Source organism: Siphateles boraxobius, unplaced genomic scaffold (genome assembly GCF_051911475.1).
Source record: "Siphateles boraxobius isolate OS27281-9 unplaced genomic scaffold, OSU_SipBor_1 30, whole genome shotgun sequence".
In the NCBI taxonomy this organism is placed as follows: Eukaryota; Metazoa; Chordata; class Actinopteri; order Cypriniformes; family Leuciscidae; genus Siphateles; species Siphateles boraxobius.
The window spans coordinates 14,870,844-14,888,221 of NW_027508920.1; the positions used below are offsets into that span (position 1 = coordinate 14,870,844).

General features: G+C 36.0%; 1 protein-coding gene across 10 annotated transcripts in view; it reads right to left on the bottom strand.

The window, feature by feature from the left end:
• Positions 1-17,378, bottom strand: part of arhgap42b (Rho GTPase activating protein 42b) — a 134,005-nt gene that overhangs the window by 20,946 nt on the left and 95,681 nt on the right. For 4 of the 10 annotated variants that reach the window (XM_077248334.1, XM_077248332.1, XM_077248341.1 and 1 more), the window contains 13 exons: positions 14,975-15,079; positions 12,756-12,885; positions 10,029-10,129; positions 9,845-9,954; positions 8,989-9,045; positions 6,229-6,307; positions 5,981-6,020; positions 5,552-5,614; positions 4,491-4,568; positions 3,481-3,565; positions 3,255-3,313; positions 2,929-3,034; positions 1,475-1,634 (listed from right to left, as the gene is read on the bottom strand). In XM_077248334.1, the coding sequence (XP_077104449.1) occupies positions 1,475-1,634; positions 2,929-3,034; positions 3,255-3,313; positions 3,481-3,565; positions 4,491-4,568; positions 5,552-5,614; positions 5,981-6,020; positions 6,229-6,307; positions 8,989-9,045; positions 9,845-9,954; positions 10,029-10,129; positions 12,756-12,885; positions 14,975-15,079 (1,173 nt within the window). The remainder of the gene's footprint in view (positions 1-1,474; positions 1,635-2,928; positions 3,035-3,254; positions 3,314-3,480; positions 3,566-4,490; positions 4,569-5,551; positions 5,615-5,980; positions 6,021-6,228; positions 6,308-8,988; positions 9,046-9,844; positions 9,955-10,028; positions 10,130-12,755; positions 12,886-14,974; positions 15,080-17,378) is intronic. The other 6 variants (XM_077248335.1, XM_077248333.1, XM_077248338.1 and 3 more) reach the window with 3 other exon arrangements.

The window sequence follows — 17,378 nt, forward strand, 5'->3', positions numbered from 1 at the left end:
CTGTGATTCATCATTTATTAATTAACTTTCTCACTCGCTATTGGACCCTTCTGTCTTTCTTGCACCAGTCATGACAGAAAGATTATGACCAATGAGAAAAGAGTTTCTGTTTGATGAGGGATGCAAGCTCAAAAAAGCATTAGTACACTGAAGTAATCCACATGTAATATGCATTTATTTGTGTGTGTGTTGTGTGTGTGTGTGTGTATGTGCCAGTAAAGACTTTCTATTTCACATCAAAAACATTTAAAAACAACATTTCTATTTGATCAAAGACTCCTGAAAATAATGGTAACAAGAAATGTTTCTAAAAAAAAAAATATATATATATATTCAAATAGAAAACAGTAAAAACACAATACTGTGAAATAATATAGCTGCAAGCAGAAATTATCAGGGCCAAGCACTAAGAACATGACCAACTGGAACAATGAGCAATTAGAGACATAATAAGACCATTTTAGTCAAAAAGGCTGAACAAACATAAATATATTAATTTGATTTAATGGTTTATCACATTTTGGTGTCAATATGCCAAAGCATTGTAGAGACACAGCCTCACAGTCATTTTGGCATCATGCCATTAACTTTGTTGACGCGGTATATGAAAACAGTTTCGTCTATCAAAACGAAATCCATAACACAATCTGAAGATCGGACAAACGGTCTAGGAGTTCGAAAAAAGACACAAAGAAGCCGAAGACACATACAGAGTTTCGTGACGATATGCCAATGCGTTCGTAAATATAGCTTTGATATGAGAAAATTTGGTATCGTTTGACTCGGCATGCTACACAAAATCTAAAGAGACTAGTTTTGTGATTTTTGGCCAAACCATTTAGAAGTTATAATAAACAAAAATGTATTTTTTTCTCCATGTCTCCTGACCACTAGGCGGCACTGCGCCGAAACAGTGCAGGTAGTCTAAGGTCATGATTGTCACAACACAAACCAAGTCTGGTCAGAATTTGCCAAAGCATTGCAGAGATACAGTATCACATCCATTTTTACGCGCTCTTTGTTGAATTAGTTTGCGTGTTATTCGAAAACAGTTTGATTAATCAATTTGAATTACATAACTTTTTGTCAGCATTATCTGGTTACATTTTCGTGAAAATCGGAGTAATGGCCTACGAGGAGTTTGAAAAAGTAGGTTTTCCGGAAAATTCTAAATGGTGGAAAAAGTTTCAGGACGGGTTCCAGAGCTGAAGATGATGACGACGAAGAAAAACGGCCAACGATGAGAATAGCTGCTTGGCCTTCGGTGCTCGACCCTTTATTATTGCAAATTTGTACAATGATCAAATAAATGCAGCCTTGGTAAGCAAAATATTCTCCTTTCTAAAAAATTTTTTCTTCATCTAACTGATTTGACCTTAGTTTTGAACAGTAGTTTACACAGTTATATAGCTATAGATATAAATGCATTATCTTTCACTGGAAATTGTTATGAATTATCTTTGATTTTACTTGCCTTTTCAAAATTTTCGATGAGAATTTCTACCACAATGTTTTGAAATTTGATGTTCATCATGGCAGCAACGGTTTCCTCTTGTGAGCGCATGAGCGTAGGGCCGAAGATCACTCCCAGATTGGACACCGTCATCATGTTACTCTCACTGTGAGCGGACACACTGCAGGGACATGTGTCAATCAAATCCTGCAAACTCCAACCATTGTTTCAAACTTCAAAATTACCCCACAAATTCCACTTACACCAAAAAAAAAAAAAATGACTGGGTTATGCTTGTTATTGCTACCTAGTGGACCTGCTGTTTACCACTCAATTTTAAATGATGAAAGGTCACTGACCAAGAAAGTTTTGTTGGTTAAGGTAGTTTAAGGTGCAGTAAGAGATATCTGAGAAACACTGTTGATATTTGAAATCGACACACAAACAAACAAACAAACAAACCCATAACCAAAAGAAACACCCCTTCATTGCTCTGCCGCAAAAAAATGAAACGCTATGCAACACAGGCAACTACTAACAGCTGGCGCATCGGACAGCTCTGAATCAGCTGTTTCTACATGATTCAACAATAACAACAACAGCATAGAAAAGCATTGAGAAACATAGCAAAAACTAGTTACTCATGTATCGAGCAGAAACAAAGCAAACTCTGGGTCCATTTTCAGGTCTTCCCGCACTCTAACGTCTCTCCTGCACTGGAGAGTTTTCAAATTTCAACAGCGTTCTTGCATACTGCTAGCCTGGCTCCGCCCTCCTACGCACTTCCGCTCAATTTCATTTTCCTTCAGTACTACGTCTGGGATTGCGCTGTAGACTTTGGTTTTCTCCGATCAATTTTTTACCGGGCCAATCAGCGAACAGAGGGAGTGGCTGAGAACGATGACGTTGATGTCGACTCGTGCGTTATTTTGAGTTGTAGTTCAAAATAAGAAAGATGCGAGCGAAGCCATTCGGTCCGTTGTGGCAACGCTGCCGAATATCAAGAAGTTAAAGCCGGAGCAAGAACAATCTTTGCTTAGTTTTGTGTTTATGGCCATCCTCCCACGGGGTTCGGGAAAAGACATATGTCACGACCAAACGTTAGCGATTGGTTATGGCAGATAGAGTGACTCTGGGCAGATCCAATAGTTTTAGACTTCAATAGAATACCCGCCTAAAAGGAAGTTAACGCTTGTCAATGGGGCGGTGCCAGACTCTCTGTACAAATGAAATTTACGAGAGTCTGGTAGAACCAGGCTAGCATACTGCACCTTTAAGGAGTCTTGTGAAGACACCAGCATCCATGAACTACATACTGTACACTGCTGCTGAACAAACATTTTATATAACATTTTGCTCTAAATAAATGTAAAAAGTATAACATGAGACTAAGAAGAAAGTGAGTTTAAAGAGAGAAAGGTTTTAATTTTTGATTAAAAATGTAATCTAAATCTACATTCAGGATGGAGTCATACTTAAGTAGATGTTTGATTAATAGCTCCAACATCTCTTTGTTTTTGTCAGGTAGTTTATGCACCAGCGCGTGAACTGCACACACTCTGTAGTTCTGATCATCAGATTCTGAAAGAAAACAGACCAAACACATCAAGTGAGGTGACGTGTGTAGCCAAGTATGGTGTCCCATACTCGGAATCTGTGCTCTGCTTTTCACTCATCTAAGTGCACACACACAGCAGTGAGTATCAACACACCATGATCACAAACTCAACCCAAATATAAAATAACTTGTGATATGCATACACTCGTGTTTAACATGTAATTCAATTGCTTTATAACTTACTGACAGCCATGAGGAAGTCAGAATGAAGCTTGTAAGTCATGAGCGGCTCAGACAGACACCTAGTGGACGGACACAAGAATGACATCTTGTTATCTCCTCTCTCAGAAATGCTATTGGCTATTTTCAACTCTCTCAAACAAAGAAAGGTACACATTATTTCAGGGCGATTCTCACTAACATCTTGAACCTCCATTAGGAGTAGTGACGTCAGCCTGAACACACGAACCTGAGGTAATTCTTGAGGCCGCTGGTGATAGTCTTGTTGTCCCATGTGTCTGGGTCCAGATCCATATCTGATGCTGCTTTGGGTGCTGTAAGAGAAACCAAGGTACATGTACAACACTGTTTGTGTGCAGATGTTGTAGTGACATTAAACTTTAAATATTTATGACCCATGGAAACGGCTAATCCAACATAAAAGTAATTTGGGTAAATCTCATATTTCACATAATTTTCTTACAAAATAAGAAACTAATGTTGCAAGAAAATTAAGTTGATTGTTAGGAACTATTGAGATTTTTACATTGTGACTATATTTTCATGAAAAATAAACATACTGTCCCCCCCGTTGAGTAGGTTAGTAATGAGAAACATGCTTGCTGTAGAATAAAAAATAAAAATCAGCACTATCTAAACGATGTATCATTATTTTTGGTTATTGGTTATGGTAATAATACTGAGGGCTTTTTTTTCCATTACAGGTGAAAATGTGCTTAACAGTCAAGAAAGTTTCTGAATGCAAAAATATGAATGGTTCTAAAATAGGCCTCAAAATATCATATAAAATATCATATTAAAATTATAATTTATTTATTTACAAATTAATTTATTTTGGAGTTTAACGCCACATCTGATATATATATATATATATGAGGGCACACTAATAAGAAAATCTGCATAGAGAAATCATTTATAATAAACAATGCAACATTCCATAAATAAAATAAGAATAGTCAATTTTGGTGTCATGGTTTGGTGTCATGGACTTTTAAAGTTGGTCTGTGAAGGTTTTATACCTGATTTAGGGTTTACAGACACACTGATTCCAGGCATTTTTTGAGTTCTTTCAGAACAAAATGAATAGCTATCAGATGTGGCGTTAAACTCCAAAATAAATTAATTTGACAATGTTTTTGCGAGAGGGAACTGCGCCAGAGCAATGCATCTTTGCTACCCTGGCCTGAATCACACATTTCTGTGTCTAGTTCTCGAGTTGTGTAGAGTGAAGGGACTTACAGAAGACTGTGATCATGAGCTTCTGCACTTTGGAGTTTATTCCACCGACTCTGTACAAACCCATAGTGTTGAGCCCTGCTGAGAGGAGAATATATACACACAGAACATATATAAATATATAAACACAGCACACATGCACACTTAATCTCTAGATTCCCAGAGAGGGAGACTAAATGACATATAAATGACTTAATCTAATGTCAGTTTAGGCACATTTCTGACTGTCAGGATTTTTGATGAACAGATAGATTGAAATAGAAATATGAATTGAAATTAGAAATATGACTCATTTTAAATAATTTTAAAAATAAATTTTTATAAATGTCTTTAAAAAATGTATTGCACATTTTGCACATTTACAAAGCAAGACAGAGAACATACCCATTTCATAAGGATTTTGTAACAAGTCTCTTTAACCTTTGGGGCAAAAGCGTATCTCAGAAATTTTTTTAGACACCTTAACATTGCCAACAATACATTTTAACAAAACTTTGTAAATCTTATTATTACACTTATTTTTTTATTTACACACACACACACAGACACACACAGACACACACACACACACACACACACACACACACACACACACACACACACACACACACACACACACACACACACACACACACACACACACACACACACACACACACACACACACACACACACACACACACACACACACACACACACACACACACACACAATTCAGGGTGAGATTCCTAAAACATGATATTACTTAAATATCTTTATTTATTTGTAATGCATTACTACTAGTACTATCATTATTATTAGTATTTTAAGGAATAAACACACACACACACACACACACACACACACACACACATACACGCGCGCGCGTGTGCACGCACACATATTTCTTTCATAGGGTAAGATTCCTGAAACATGACATTACATATTTTATATTATTTAGTTGGAAAATTATTATTTTTTCTATTATTATTATTATAAGGATGCAAAAATAAAAAAGTATGGAATGCTTAATCCACAATAAATATCCTATATAATAGGTAAGTGGCAATAAACACAAAACTCACCTCTCATCTCCACCAGCTGTATACACTTCTTCACAAAATTAAAGCCAGCCTCATTTAAAAATGCTATAAAAGACAGGTGAAAAGAAACAATATGTTCAATAGATGGATTTAGTGTGCGTCACACTCAGGGGGATACGGCTTACTCTGGTTGTACTCAGTATAATGCTATCGACCTTGTAAAAGGAAATGAGAGAGCAGAGACACACAAAGGGTGTAGTGATGGGAAACAGAACACAATATCTGAATAAGTGTTTGTTAAACACAGCTAATCTGATAAGAGCATGTGAGGTCAGACTCAAACATTAAGCTCACACTGATTGAAAAAAATAAAAAGGCAAGACATAATATACAATAAAATGAAATATGTAAAACAAATAAAGCCTTCACATGATACATATAAACACACTGCTTAGAGATTTAAATACTTACTCTCCTCTTTCTTGCTCAGAATAGCGGGAAGATTGTAGATCTAAAAGAGTGAACAATTCTATTTATTTTATTGATTTCACCGTGAATTACTTGTTGAGCAATTAAATAGCTGATAATCCATTTTTACATGTTTTGAAGAAAATACCTGAACTTGAGGATCTTCTGAAGCTTGAATCAATACAGAAGCAATGATGACAACTAAGTCAAAATAGTATCAAATCAGGGGAGAAAGTTTGTCCAGCACTCACCGGCTCTTTGCCATCCATAGCTTCCAGCCAGAGTCTCCTGTTGGACTCCGACAGCGCTTGTAGCGTGATAATGCCATGCCTGAAGACAACACAGCACTTTAAAATCTGACAGGCTCTAGAAATATCCTGCCTACTTACTATAGTTCCTGTATAGTGCCTTTGCTCGTATATGCCTAAACTAAAGAATGTAGTTAAAAGAAAGGATTCATTTCAAACGAAATGTCGCAACATCATTGACAATTGACTAAAGAATCAAAATTCTGTCATCATTTACTCACCCAATGTCATTTCAAACCAGTATGACTTTTTTTTTCAGTGTGGAACATAAAAAGATATTTTGAAGATTGCTGGGAACGAAACCAGCAATTGGTTATTGGTTACCATTGACTTCCATTTCTCAAAATATGACAGAATTTTAATTTTTGGGTTAAAAAACTATCCTTTTTTAGTCAGGTTGAGCAGCATTAGTTCACCCATCCTGTATGATTTTTGTCCTTATATGGAACACAAAAGGAAAAAATTAGCAGAATGTTCAAACTGCTCTTTTCCATGCAATGAACTAGAAAGAGTAGCGGTACAAAGATTTTCAGTGAATAACAGCTTCAATTTTGCACTAAACTGTTAAATTACTTACGAAGACTTAGAGCGTATTATATAGGAGTCATATTGGTAACTTTTATGGAGTTTTCCCCCTCATTTTTAGAGTTCCTGGTGACTATATGATGTTGTTTTATGGACAAGAACAGCATGAACATTCTTCAAAACACTAAAAAGTAAAGAAAAAGAAAGTCACAGGTGTTTGAAATGACATGATGGTGAATCTATGATGTGTAATTATTCAAAAAGCATGTTGTGTGATGGCCTTAAAACATTTACATTTCCCATGCTCAGTAACACAACACACTCTTGGGAAAAAAACGATGCATGAAAGTACCATTTCATTTACATAAACATCAATTTAACCATATTCTTTATCTGTGCTCGGAGTTTCACACCGATTAGAATCACAAGGAATTAATTCACCCATAAATATCGCCCATGGATCTTCTTCACACATGATTTGACAGCATTTGCATGAACCGTATCTGTAAGGTGAACGTTAGAGTGAGCTCATAGCCATTAACGCGTTTCATGCCTGTGCAAAAACTGTCACTAATATCTGTGCATGGATGAACGAGCTATACGCTCAGTTATGCTTTGATTATCACCATCCCACTTGTTAGAGCAAGCACGATGCAGTGCAGTTTGAAGGTGATGGCATTAGGAGGATATGTGTGTATATCAGGAAGTGTATGCATATCAGGTCATTTATAGCGACTACCGTGGCTCATCCAATCGGAATTTACAGTCAAAACTATCTGCTTATAAAGCATCTTTCAATAACTTTTTCAGAAACAGAACATTTTGAGATGGAATTTTAAGTGAACTATTGTACAAAACCTAGTGAGCTGCCTTGCTGTCTATATATGCAGCAGCCTTTTAAAGTAACCGGTCATAGAACTTCATTAGTGAGTGATTTAAAATAATATACACAGACAGCAAATCACACAAACTGCCTTACTCACATGAATTTAATTCGATTCCAGAGTTTGAAGAGTAACACATGATATTCTTATTGACAAAGAAGCGTGTAACACACTTTTGTGCAAATAGTGTGTAAAATGCAAAATAGAGCTATTTGTATTGATACTTCTGAATTTTGACTGAAATAAGTGTTTATACTCGTTTCTTATTTTGGATAATTCACAGAGTTTGTCACAATGCATCATAAAAGGGTTTGTGAGGGAATGACGGGGGTTCATGAGATGATGAAAAGCTAATCAATTAATAAATCAAATCATAAGGTGTAAAATAAAATAAAAAACACATGAATTTAGCACTTACTAAAAATAAATATGAAATAAATTCAATATTTTATTTGCTTAGTGGCATGGCATGACACAACCAACATCCAAGACTTTTGAACATTGCGAACGTGTTGTTAAATTATTGGAAATTTGGAGGTTTTTTCGCCTTTGTCTATTTTTAGCGACTTTTCAGACCCCTTTCGCTTTCCACAGACTTTTCACTTATCTGCTTCTCTTTTGTTTTATATTTATAGAATTTTGTTTGACCATTTTAATTTCCTTTCTTTTCTGGTGCTTATTACTTGCAATGCTCATTATCACAAAGCTTTCATCCAGTTCCCGAACTCTCTCAAATCAGATAATTTTACACATATAAATTTTTTTTGTCATTCACTATATCATGGCTAACTGTTATATTGTCTGACAAAAATAATATAGGAAATGAGAACTGCTTTATTGGGCATTCAGCTTTATTATATTATAATAAAATATAGTATATGAGCATGAATTTAGAGAGAAAACACATTAGGCAGGCAGAACGCAACTATGACGTGATGACGTCATGAATATGCTAATTGACCTATGACGTAATTGAGCGACATTTAGCGACTTTTAGGGAAGGCGTTAGCTACTTTCCTTTGAAACTAGTTGGCAACACTGGTTCCTTGATGTCAAGTGATAGATTGTGGTAGGTAGATCAAAAATGAGTAGGTAGAATCACTCAGCCAGTTAAATCAAATCAAACTGTTATCCCACCAATTATGGGTGCAGGAAATGTGCTGGATTTTTAACATGCAATCCTTTAAAACCATTGGGGTGAGAAATGAGCTTTGATCAGCGTGGGATTTGGAATGCAGCACACATGCGCTACAACATGCTTTTTGCGCTGTAGGGCACAGGTCTGGTCACATACCGGGCTTTACAGAAAAATTGCAGTGGTCTGAAAAGAGTTCCACGATAGATGGTATTTCTAGATTGAAATAAACACAGAGAAGGGACAAGAGAAATGGGCACATACAAGGTAAACTGTCAGAAAACAACAGTGCAACCTTACACTAGGTGGCAAAGAACATGAACAGACAGGCAGTAACATTTGCAGCTACTTACCAACATACAGGTCTGCCTGAGTGTTAGTAGAACATGCATGTTCTACTGAGTGTGCACAGTGTATAACATACATATAAATGCAAACATATTTGCCACCTAATATCGTAAGACTGTGCCATGAAGGCAGATGCAAGTAAAAACAGAAGATTATACAGTTAGATTACATAGAAGAAAGATTGTACAGTTAGTGTGAAAAAAAGACACAAGGAGCATGCAGAAAACAGAAATGCAGGCCACTCTTAAAACAAGAAGTGAAGTTTCATATTTGAGCACAGAAACAGAAACTATAGCAAATGTTATCGGAAAAGGAATTCACCCAAAAATTTAAATTTGGTCATCATTTACTCTCCCTAAAGTTGACTAACTAACTAACTAACTAACTAACTAACTAACTATCTATCTATCTATTCTGAAGACTTCTCAGTGCTCACCAATAAGGACTTTTTTTCTGTCGGCAACATTTTCCCTGGCCACATCACAGATATATATATATAAAAATAGAATTTCTATTTCATTAAATGGTCAAAAAAGGCCTGGACATTCTTTAAAACTTCTTGTTTGGTTCCATGGAAGAATGACATGAATGACAAAATTATAATTTTTGGATGAAATATTTGAAGGTTTTAAAACGTCTGTACTGTGCTGTCACTGCAGACACCCACCTTTCAACAACCTCGATATCAAAACAGAAGCGTTTATCAATCGAGTCAGTCTTCCTCCTAATACAGGACTTCAGTCTGAACTTCTCTGGGGGATTTGACATGACACCATTCTGTGAAAGAGAGAGACAGACAGTGACGATCTGAAGCAAACAGCCCTTCTGATCCCACATGAGCATCTTTGTACCTGTTTAGCTGTGGTCTTCGCCTCTGTGTTGCACATGCTGAAGGTCTTACTAACTTTCTCATATGTGCAATAATGCCGTGTCCATGTGCAGCCCAAAGGCCCTGCAACACACACATGAAAAGTGCAAATGTGATATAATTGTTTTGAGGTATTTGGGAAAACATTGTTCATTTGCAGCTCACACAAATTCTGGACAGGACAACATGTAGGCTATTAAAAAAAATCTTAATTTTTATTTTTTAAATATAATGTATGTTATAAATGATTTGTTCACCAAAATATATATAAAAAAGTGCTATACAGGCAATGAAATATATTTCCTACAACATAATACATGTTAGATATGCATGCAACATGTGTGGACTCCAACTCCTAGGGTTCAGTAGCAAAAAGTAGCTTCTTTAAAACGTTTAATAATTTTTTTAAGAATAGAAAATGTATTTTACGTTAAGATTTAAAATAAAATCTATGTACTAAATATGTGTTTATCATTTGTATTTTTGAATTTCACTGAAATTATTTAATATATTTTTGGATAATATTTATAGATTTAGATTTTAAAATAAAAAAAAAACAATACGTTTTATATTAGCAATATATTTAGCATACAACTCTTCACTAAATCTTCATTGTGCTTGATGTATCAGTCCACAAGAGGGCAATGTTTTTCTTTCCTAGAACAGGTCATTCTCTGTCGTGTCTGAAATTATCTGATGATAATCAAAAGCATTCTGTTTACTTGTGGATTTTATTTTGGCATTTCCTTTGCCGTGTGAAGGAACAGGAAAATACAGGATACGACTAGAAAGAGGTCACTTAGGAAAAATGGTAACACTTAATTTTGATGGTCCCTTATGAACATTCTGTTGACTATAAGTAACTTAGCAGATATGAAGCAGACAGCAAACCGTCTACTAATACTCTAATGAGAGTTAGCTGACATTTAGTTGCAAACTCTTTATTGTGATGGTCCTCAAACAGACATTCTACTGACTGTAAGTAACTTTCCAACTACGTCAACTTATTCTAACCCTAACCCAGTAAACTAATACTCTACTAACACTCTAATGAGAGTTACTAGACATGTAGGTGCAACGTTACTTATAGTCAACAGAATGTGTTAAAGCGACGATGAAAATAAAGTGAAACCGAAAAGATAAATATGAATAACAAAATTCTAGACCTGTTATCACCATGTTTTGAAAAAAGTGTCTGGCATGGAAGGTTACAGGCTGTCTGTCCTTTTGTTAGCTCACCGCTCTTGCCAGAAAGATTGAGGACTCAGGGCTCACTAGCCCGGCCTGCCCGACGGGCTATCTGAAATAGTGTAATCAAATTGCTCCCTTTAATCACATTATTGACTAGTTATTTTAAGGAAAAATATGACCGCGCAAGTTTTTGACCACGCTGATTTATCCGCAGAGCAATTTCTCATGAATCTCCATGCCTGTTTTAAGAGAAACACATGATCAGTGGCGTAATTTTTTTTAAAAAAGTGGGTGGGACAAGTGTGTGTGTGTGTGTTACTAATACAATACAAAATCAGATACATGTAACAATTCAAATAACAATTTGAAAAAAAACAAAACATTACGATGTCTAGAAATTAATTTCAATAGTAACGTTACATTGGGTTTAATTAGTCTTTTAATGAGACCCACTAATATTGTTAGTACAGACAATGTTCATGACTTTGCTTGTGTACCTTAGTGGTCTTGTGGTTAAAACTTTTGCCAAGTGTGTCAGAGGTTCTGGGTTCTAATCTGCACACGTATAGATTTTTTTTTTCTCATCAAAACCGAATATGTTCATCATTCGTTACAGTCTATATCAAGAAGGGACACGTTTGTGTGCATTTTGTTTTGTGATTTCACAGGAATGAATAGAGCCTCCGCAATGGCGATAGATTAAAGCGCGCGTCCGAGTGAAGACTGCGCGAGCCGCAAGAGAACACTGTATCAATGGAACTGATCGCCGCGGCAACGAGCGCTCAGCTTGATTTAAAAAACAACACATTTTGGCGCTAGATTTTCTCTTATTTAATAACGAACTGAATGAATGCTCTGCTTGATAACTGGAGATGTATTATTTATTTGTATTAGGTACATCCGTGCCTCGAAATGTTTCACAAATGGTGGGGGACAATATCGACCCTGAGAAAAAGTGGTGGGGACATGTCCCACCCATAAATTACGCCTATGCACAATAAAAATTAAAGCTCCACTTTGACATGAATGCTTTACTTTACGTGTCAGAATGTTTGAATCCATGTGCGAACACACTATCACTGTAAAGCTGCTTTGAATCAAACAAATCTGTATGGTAAAAAGCTCTACATAAATAAAGGTGACTTGACCATCATATATTCTGCTATAAACAGCATAAAATAATTAGAGCACCATTTACTTGCCTCAAAAAAGTCTGGTATTGTTGTTATTATTATTTATTGCTACACTTCAATATGTGAATTATTTCATCAGAAAATTAACACTTTTAGCGTTGTCAGACTTTAAAACAACGGAGCTGCGCACTTGTTGATATTTGTGTTTTGAAAAAGTTTTTGGTTGATGTTTTGACTCCTAACCAATCTTCTACATTAAAAAATGTCTTTTTATTTGGGCTAGTAAAAATCATTTCGGGCTACCAAAATCTGAAGAGTGCCTCCCCGAAGGGCTACCAGCGATTTTGAAATTTTGCAAGCCCTGGGACTGTCCATATGACACTCACGTTTCTCCTGGACATAGAGGTATCCCTCCATAGTCCACTGGCCCGGGGGCTTCTGGTCTTGATCTGCAGATCGAACTCTCTTCATCAGCATTTCTACTTCCTGCTTGGTGCTCAAAAAGTTGTTTCTTGTCTTTGTTTAACACACACACACACACACACACACACACACACACACACACACACACACACACACACACACACACACACACACACACACACACACACACACACACACACACACAAACAGATCATGGGAACCGTATCTCAGCAATGCAACTGCCATTTTAAAACAGCCTTTCATAATTGATCTGACAGATGTGAATTTATTTAAAACCATACATGGCACTGAAATAAGTAATATACATTTGCAGTATATAAACCTGCATAACAACCAAAAGATCTGTTCCAAAAGATAAGTGACAGAAATGAAACCACATACTGTACGTGACTGATTTGTAAAACTCAGGCACGAGGATCACATGCAATCTGACATACTGGCCTGGTCTCTACCTACATTTTTGCAAAACTCCAAAAACGCACCTATACATACAATTCACTGCAGTTTCCAGCTGTAATGAACACTAGTGGCGGTAAGACTCCAACATTCCTTTTCACACAAGTTATAATTACAGAGGCATATTATCGGTAAATAAAGACTTTTTGGTAACACTGTAGAACACTGTTCTGTCATTAATGAATAACTACACAGGAACAAATGAGTAACACAATATCAATATTCTATCTCTGATTAATGAATTAGTAAGTAATAGCGCTCAGTTGAATGAGGCAGTTCACTATTAGCAAATCAGTAACTACCATTTCTTACTCCTCTCCGAGGACTAACAACTACTATACAGGAGGTTCATAATTAATGAAAGTAAAGCAAAATGTATAATTAATTCTGAAGTGAAGATCAAGCTAACCCACCAGTAATGACTCAAGTATTACCAAATTCTTCAGAAGGATGTGTTATAAGATTGCCTTATCTTCAAATGCTGCCTTAGATTTTGACCAACATTTTTGGGAGCATAATTATACTGCCTATCATGCAAATTAGTGTTCACATTGATTCCTAAAATGTTGCCTAGCTAGGCAGCTCATCGGTTTATGAAACAAGGCTATAGACAGAAGACTTTTCAAAAGTACTATAGTGGTAAACTTAATTTTTTTAAAGTACTGTAATACTATAGTGTTCTCCTTGTTGCACAATGATTGTTTCGTACACTGTAATGGATTTTAAAACATTTTCAACTCTAATCAATTTTAAATACTTGCATTATTAATTATTGTTGTGAAAAGTATTTTAATATGTGGTTTGCCTGTACATTATCCCTTAATTTTATGTCTCACACCGCACTGACAGACGGCAAACGACTCTTCGTCGGGTTTTATCAGATCAGTGTGACTGTCGGTGTTGGTTTGCGACTGTCAATGCAGTGTGAATTGGCTTTGACAAATAAAATTCAATATTTGGTGTCCAATTGTTTAGTTATGTGGCAAGTAGCAAGTAATAAACTGGATAATGTACAGAACATTCAGCCATATATTATCGCAAAATAAACCTTCACACAAGACCTGTCCTGATCAACCTGTCCAAATGTATTTATTATATTTACTTCATTCTTTACTCAATGCACAGCTAGCCATGAATTTTCCCTGATATACTGTATACACACCAATTGCTGGAAGGAAAGGAAAAGAAATGGCTTAATTTCCTTCTTTTGTCCTCTAACATCACAGCCAAATACATCAATGTGAATTATCAATGACACTCCTACAATATTAAATGTGCTTGTCCTGCGGTAGTGAATTACATTTAAGGCTAATGTCTCACGCTTTCACAGCAGTGTTAATTCAGCGTATATATGCCGCAGTGCTGGCATAGTTCTGCAGCAGCACAGGGCTTCTGTGCTGAAAATCTGTGACACTACATCAGCTTTAAGCTCACTGTGACAGTGATGCAAAGAAAATGTCAAAGGTCATGGATCCCGAAACAGAGATGCTGACGAGCAGCAGGAAGTGGTTTATAACAGGCAAATATTGATCACAGACACACAGAGCAGGTTAAAGAACAGAGGGCAAAAGGTTTTTATATGCCCAAGCCTTTTTTGAACACCATGTCGCTTATTTTCAGAAGTGAAAACTTATTTTTGGTCAAAAGGAGGCTAAGTGAAAAAGTGAAAGAGAAGTTGGATGACTCACTGGAGACGTGCACTTACATTCTGCAGGTTAAACTGTAGCTGTTGTTTGTAGGGCTCGAATTCATGGGCGAGCTCATAACCCTCATGGTAGAATGTGAACAGACCCTGTAGGAAGGCCAAGAGCTGCAACCCAAACAAGATGTAAATACACGTTACTATATTATGCCTGTAACACAACATATCTACTGTACAGTATTTCTTCCTCTTTCTCAGTGCAAACAGGAATTTTGTGTCAGTTGGTAAATTCTCTGAATATCTAAAGCTGTCACATAACTGCTCAACCAAAAGACTGACATACAATTCAAAGGGATTCTCTAACTTTCAAAACGGTGTGCTAAAACAGGATTTTTTTATTTACACAAAGAAATGAATAGTACTTTTGTAAAATGTTTAAAGTCCTCCTGTAGACAATAATTTTATTGTTTAAAACTCATCTTTGATCACCAAAATTACAAATGTAAAAGTTTTTTCCTTTAAAAAAAATCTTCATGCCTTAAAATAGCTTGAATGTAATTCTACACCCTTGCCTCATTTAGTTTACGACGTTCTATGAATATGCAAATTAGCCCCGCCTCCACTCAATCAAACCAGCTCATAGATCCACTCGTTGACCTGATTGGTTACAAGTTAGTTTGTGTCGTCAGAAACACCAGCGATTTCAAACCGTGTTTTTGAAACTGTCTTTAGTTCACTGCAGTTTTAAGGAGAACATACTGTTGGTGTTGATTTATGAATTTTCACATGGTTTGTCTTAAAGCATATTAAAAACACCACATAGACATATAAACAACATTAAAAGCAGGATTTTCACCACAGGGGGACTTTTAAAACAATGAACACACATTAGATGGAGACTGTAGTCATACCAGTAGCCTAACAAAAATTGTTTAATTTTATATGAAGCGGGACGCCTCATGGGGGCGGCCATGTTGAAATCACATGACCAGCCGAATACAACTTGCTTTATCTCTGTAAATCTTGCTGTTATTTGACATTTTCACTGACAAAAATCATTTAATGATGGTCGTCAGAAAATAGTGCATTTCTACAATGGCATTGATAACTGAAAACTTTTTCTTTTGCATATTTCTGCTTCCACACTACTAGGTGTCAGTAGAAGTCAGACTTAGAGAAGGGGAGAAATTATTTATTGTAAATACAATTACAACCCTTCAACCTCAAATTTCTTAGGGAAGACATTTACTTAACTCACTTAAAACACTGACTGAATTGTTAATGCACAGACCTGATGTGGCAATGGTAAGTGCATTGTGTATTAAGTTATACATCTATTGAGCATTACAGTTAACCCATCTGGCCACTGCAACAATTTTACTTTCTGATAGAGACTTTAGCACAAGAATTCAAAGATGCTGATGTCAAACCCCCGAAACTCAAGAGCAGAACATACTGCGGTGCTTCTGGTAGATTAACAGCGTTGTTTTCCCCATGCCTGGTGATAAACAGTGGATGCCCCTCTAAATATATACAGCGCATTGTCTGACTCACTTTACTGCTCACACTTATGCATATAAATTTGCTTAATGTAGGAATGAGTCATGAAAATTCTGTCCACTGTTGTAATATGTGAGGTTCAGCTGTTGTGTATTTTATGCGATCTATTTGCTGAGTGGAGATTTAGATGGCAAACATGAAAAGAACCCAAAAAATTATAGTAAGAGCACTTCCTCTCAAACTATTTTTAATGGTAGGAAACTTTCAATTATTGGTTTATAATTGAAGGATCAACTTTGTCTCAAAGGTTCCCCTCAAAAAATAAATTAGAAGAAATAAAAATAAACTTAAATGAACATAATGTTGTATTTCCAGTAAAAGAAAATAATTAGACAGTGATGTCATTGACAATGAAAGTGGAATGCATCATTGATCATTTGGTACTGGACAAATTTGGTGAGACATGATATTAAGATTTCTGAGTTTTGGTTGCAGTTCACCCAAAACTTTAAATTCTGTCATCATCCACTCACCTTAATGTCGATCCAAACTTGTACGTCTTTCTATCATAAAAGAAGGTATTTCGAGGAATGTCTGTTTTTTTTTTTGGTCCATACAGATGGAAGTCAATGGAAACCAAAACACTTTGTTTGCGAACATTCTTCAAAATATCTTGTGCTCTACAGATAAAGAAAGTCACACAAGTTTGGAATGAAATGATGGTGAGTAAATGATAGAATTTTCAATTTTTGGGTGTATTATCTCTTAAATAGTTCAGGGGTGATTGTGGGACAGGAAATGACAGCTGAGGTTTGATTAAGTTGGCATGATAAGAGTGTGATTATGACTTCAGTGTTCAAACTCTCAACCTACTTCCTGTTGACTACAAAACCATTACTGACCAGATTGGCTTGATTCTCATTACATTACACATCGTGATGGGCATCAAATGTATTTTTCAGGAGTT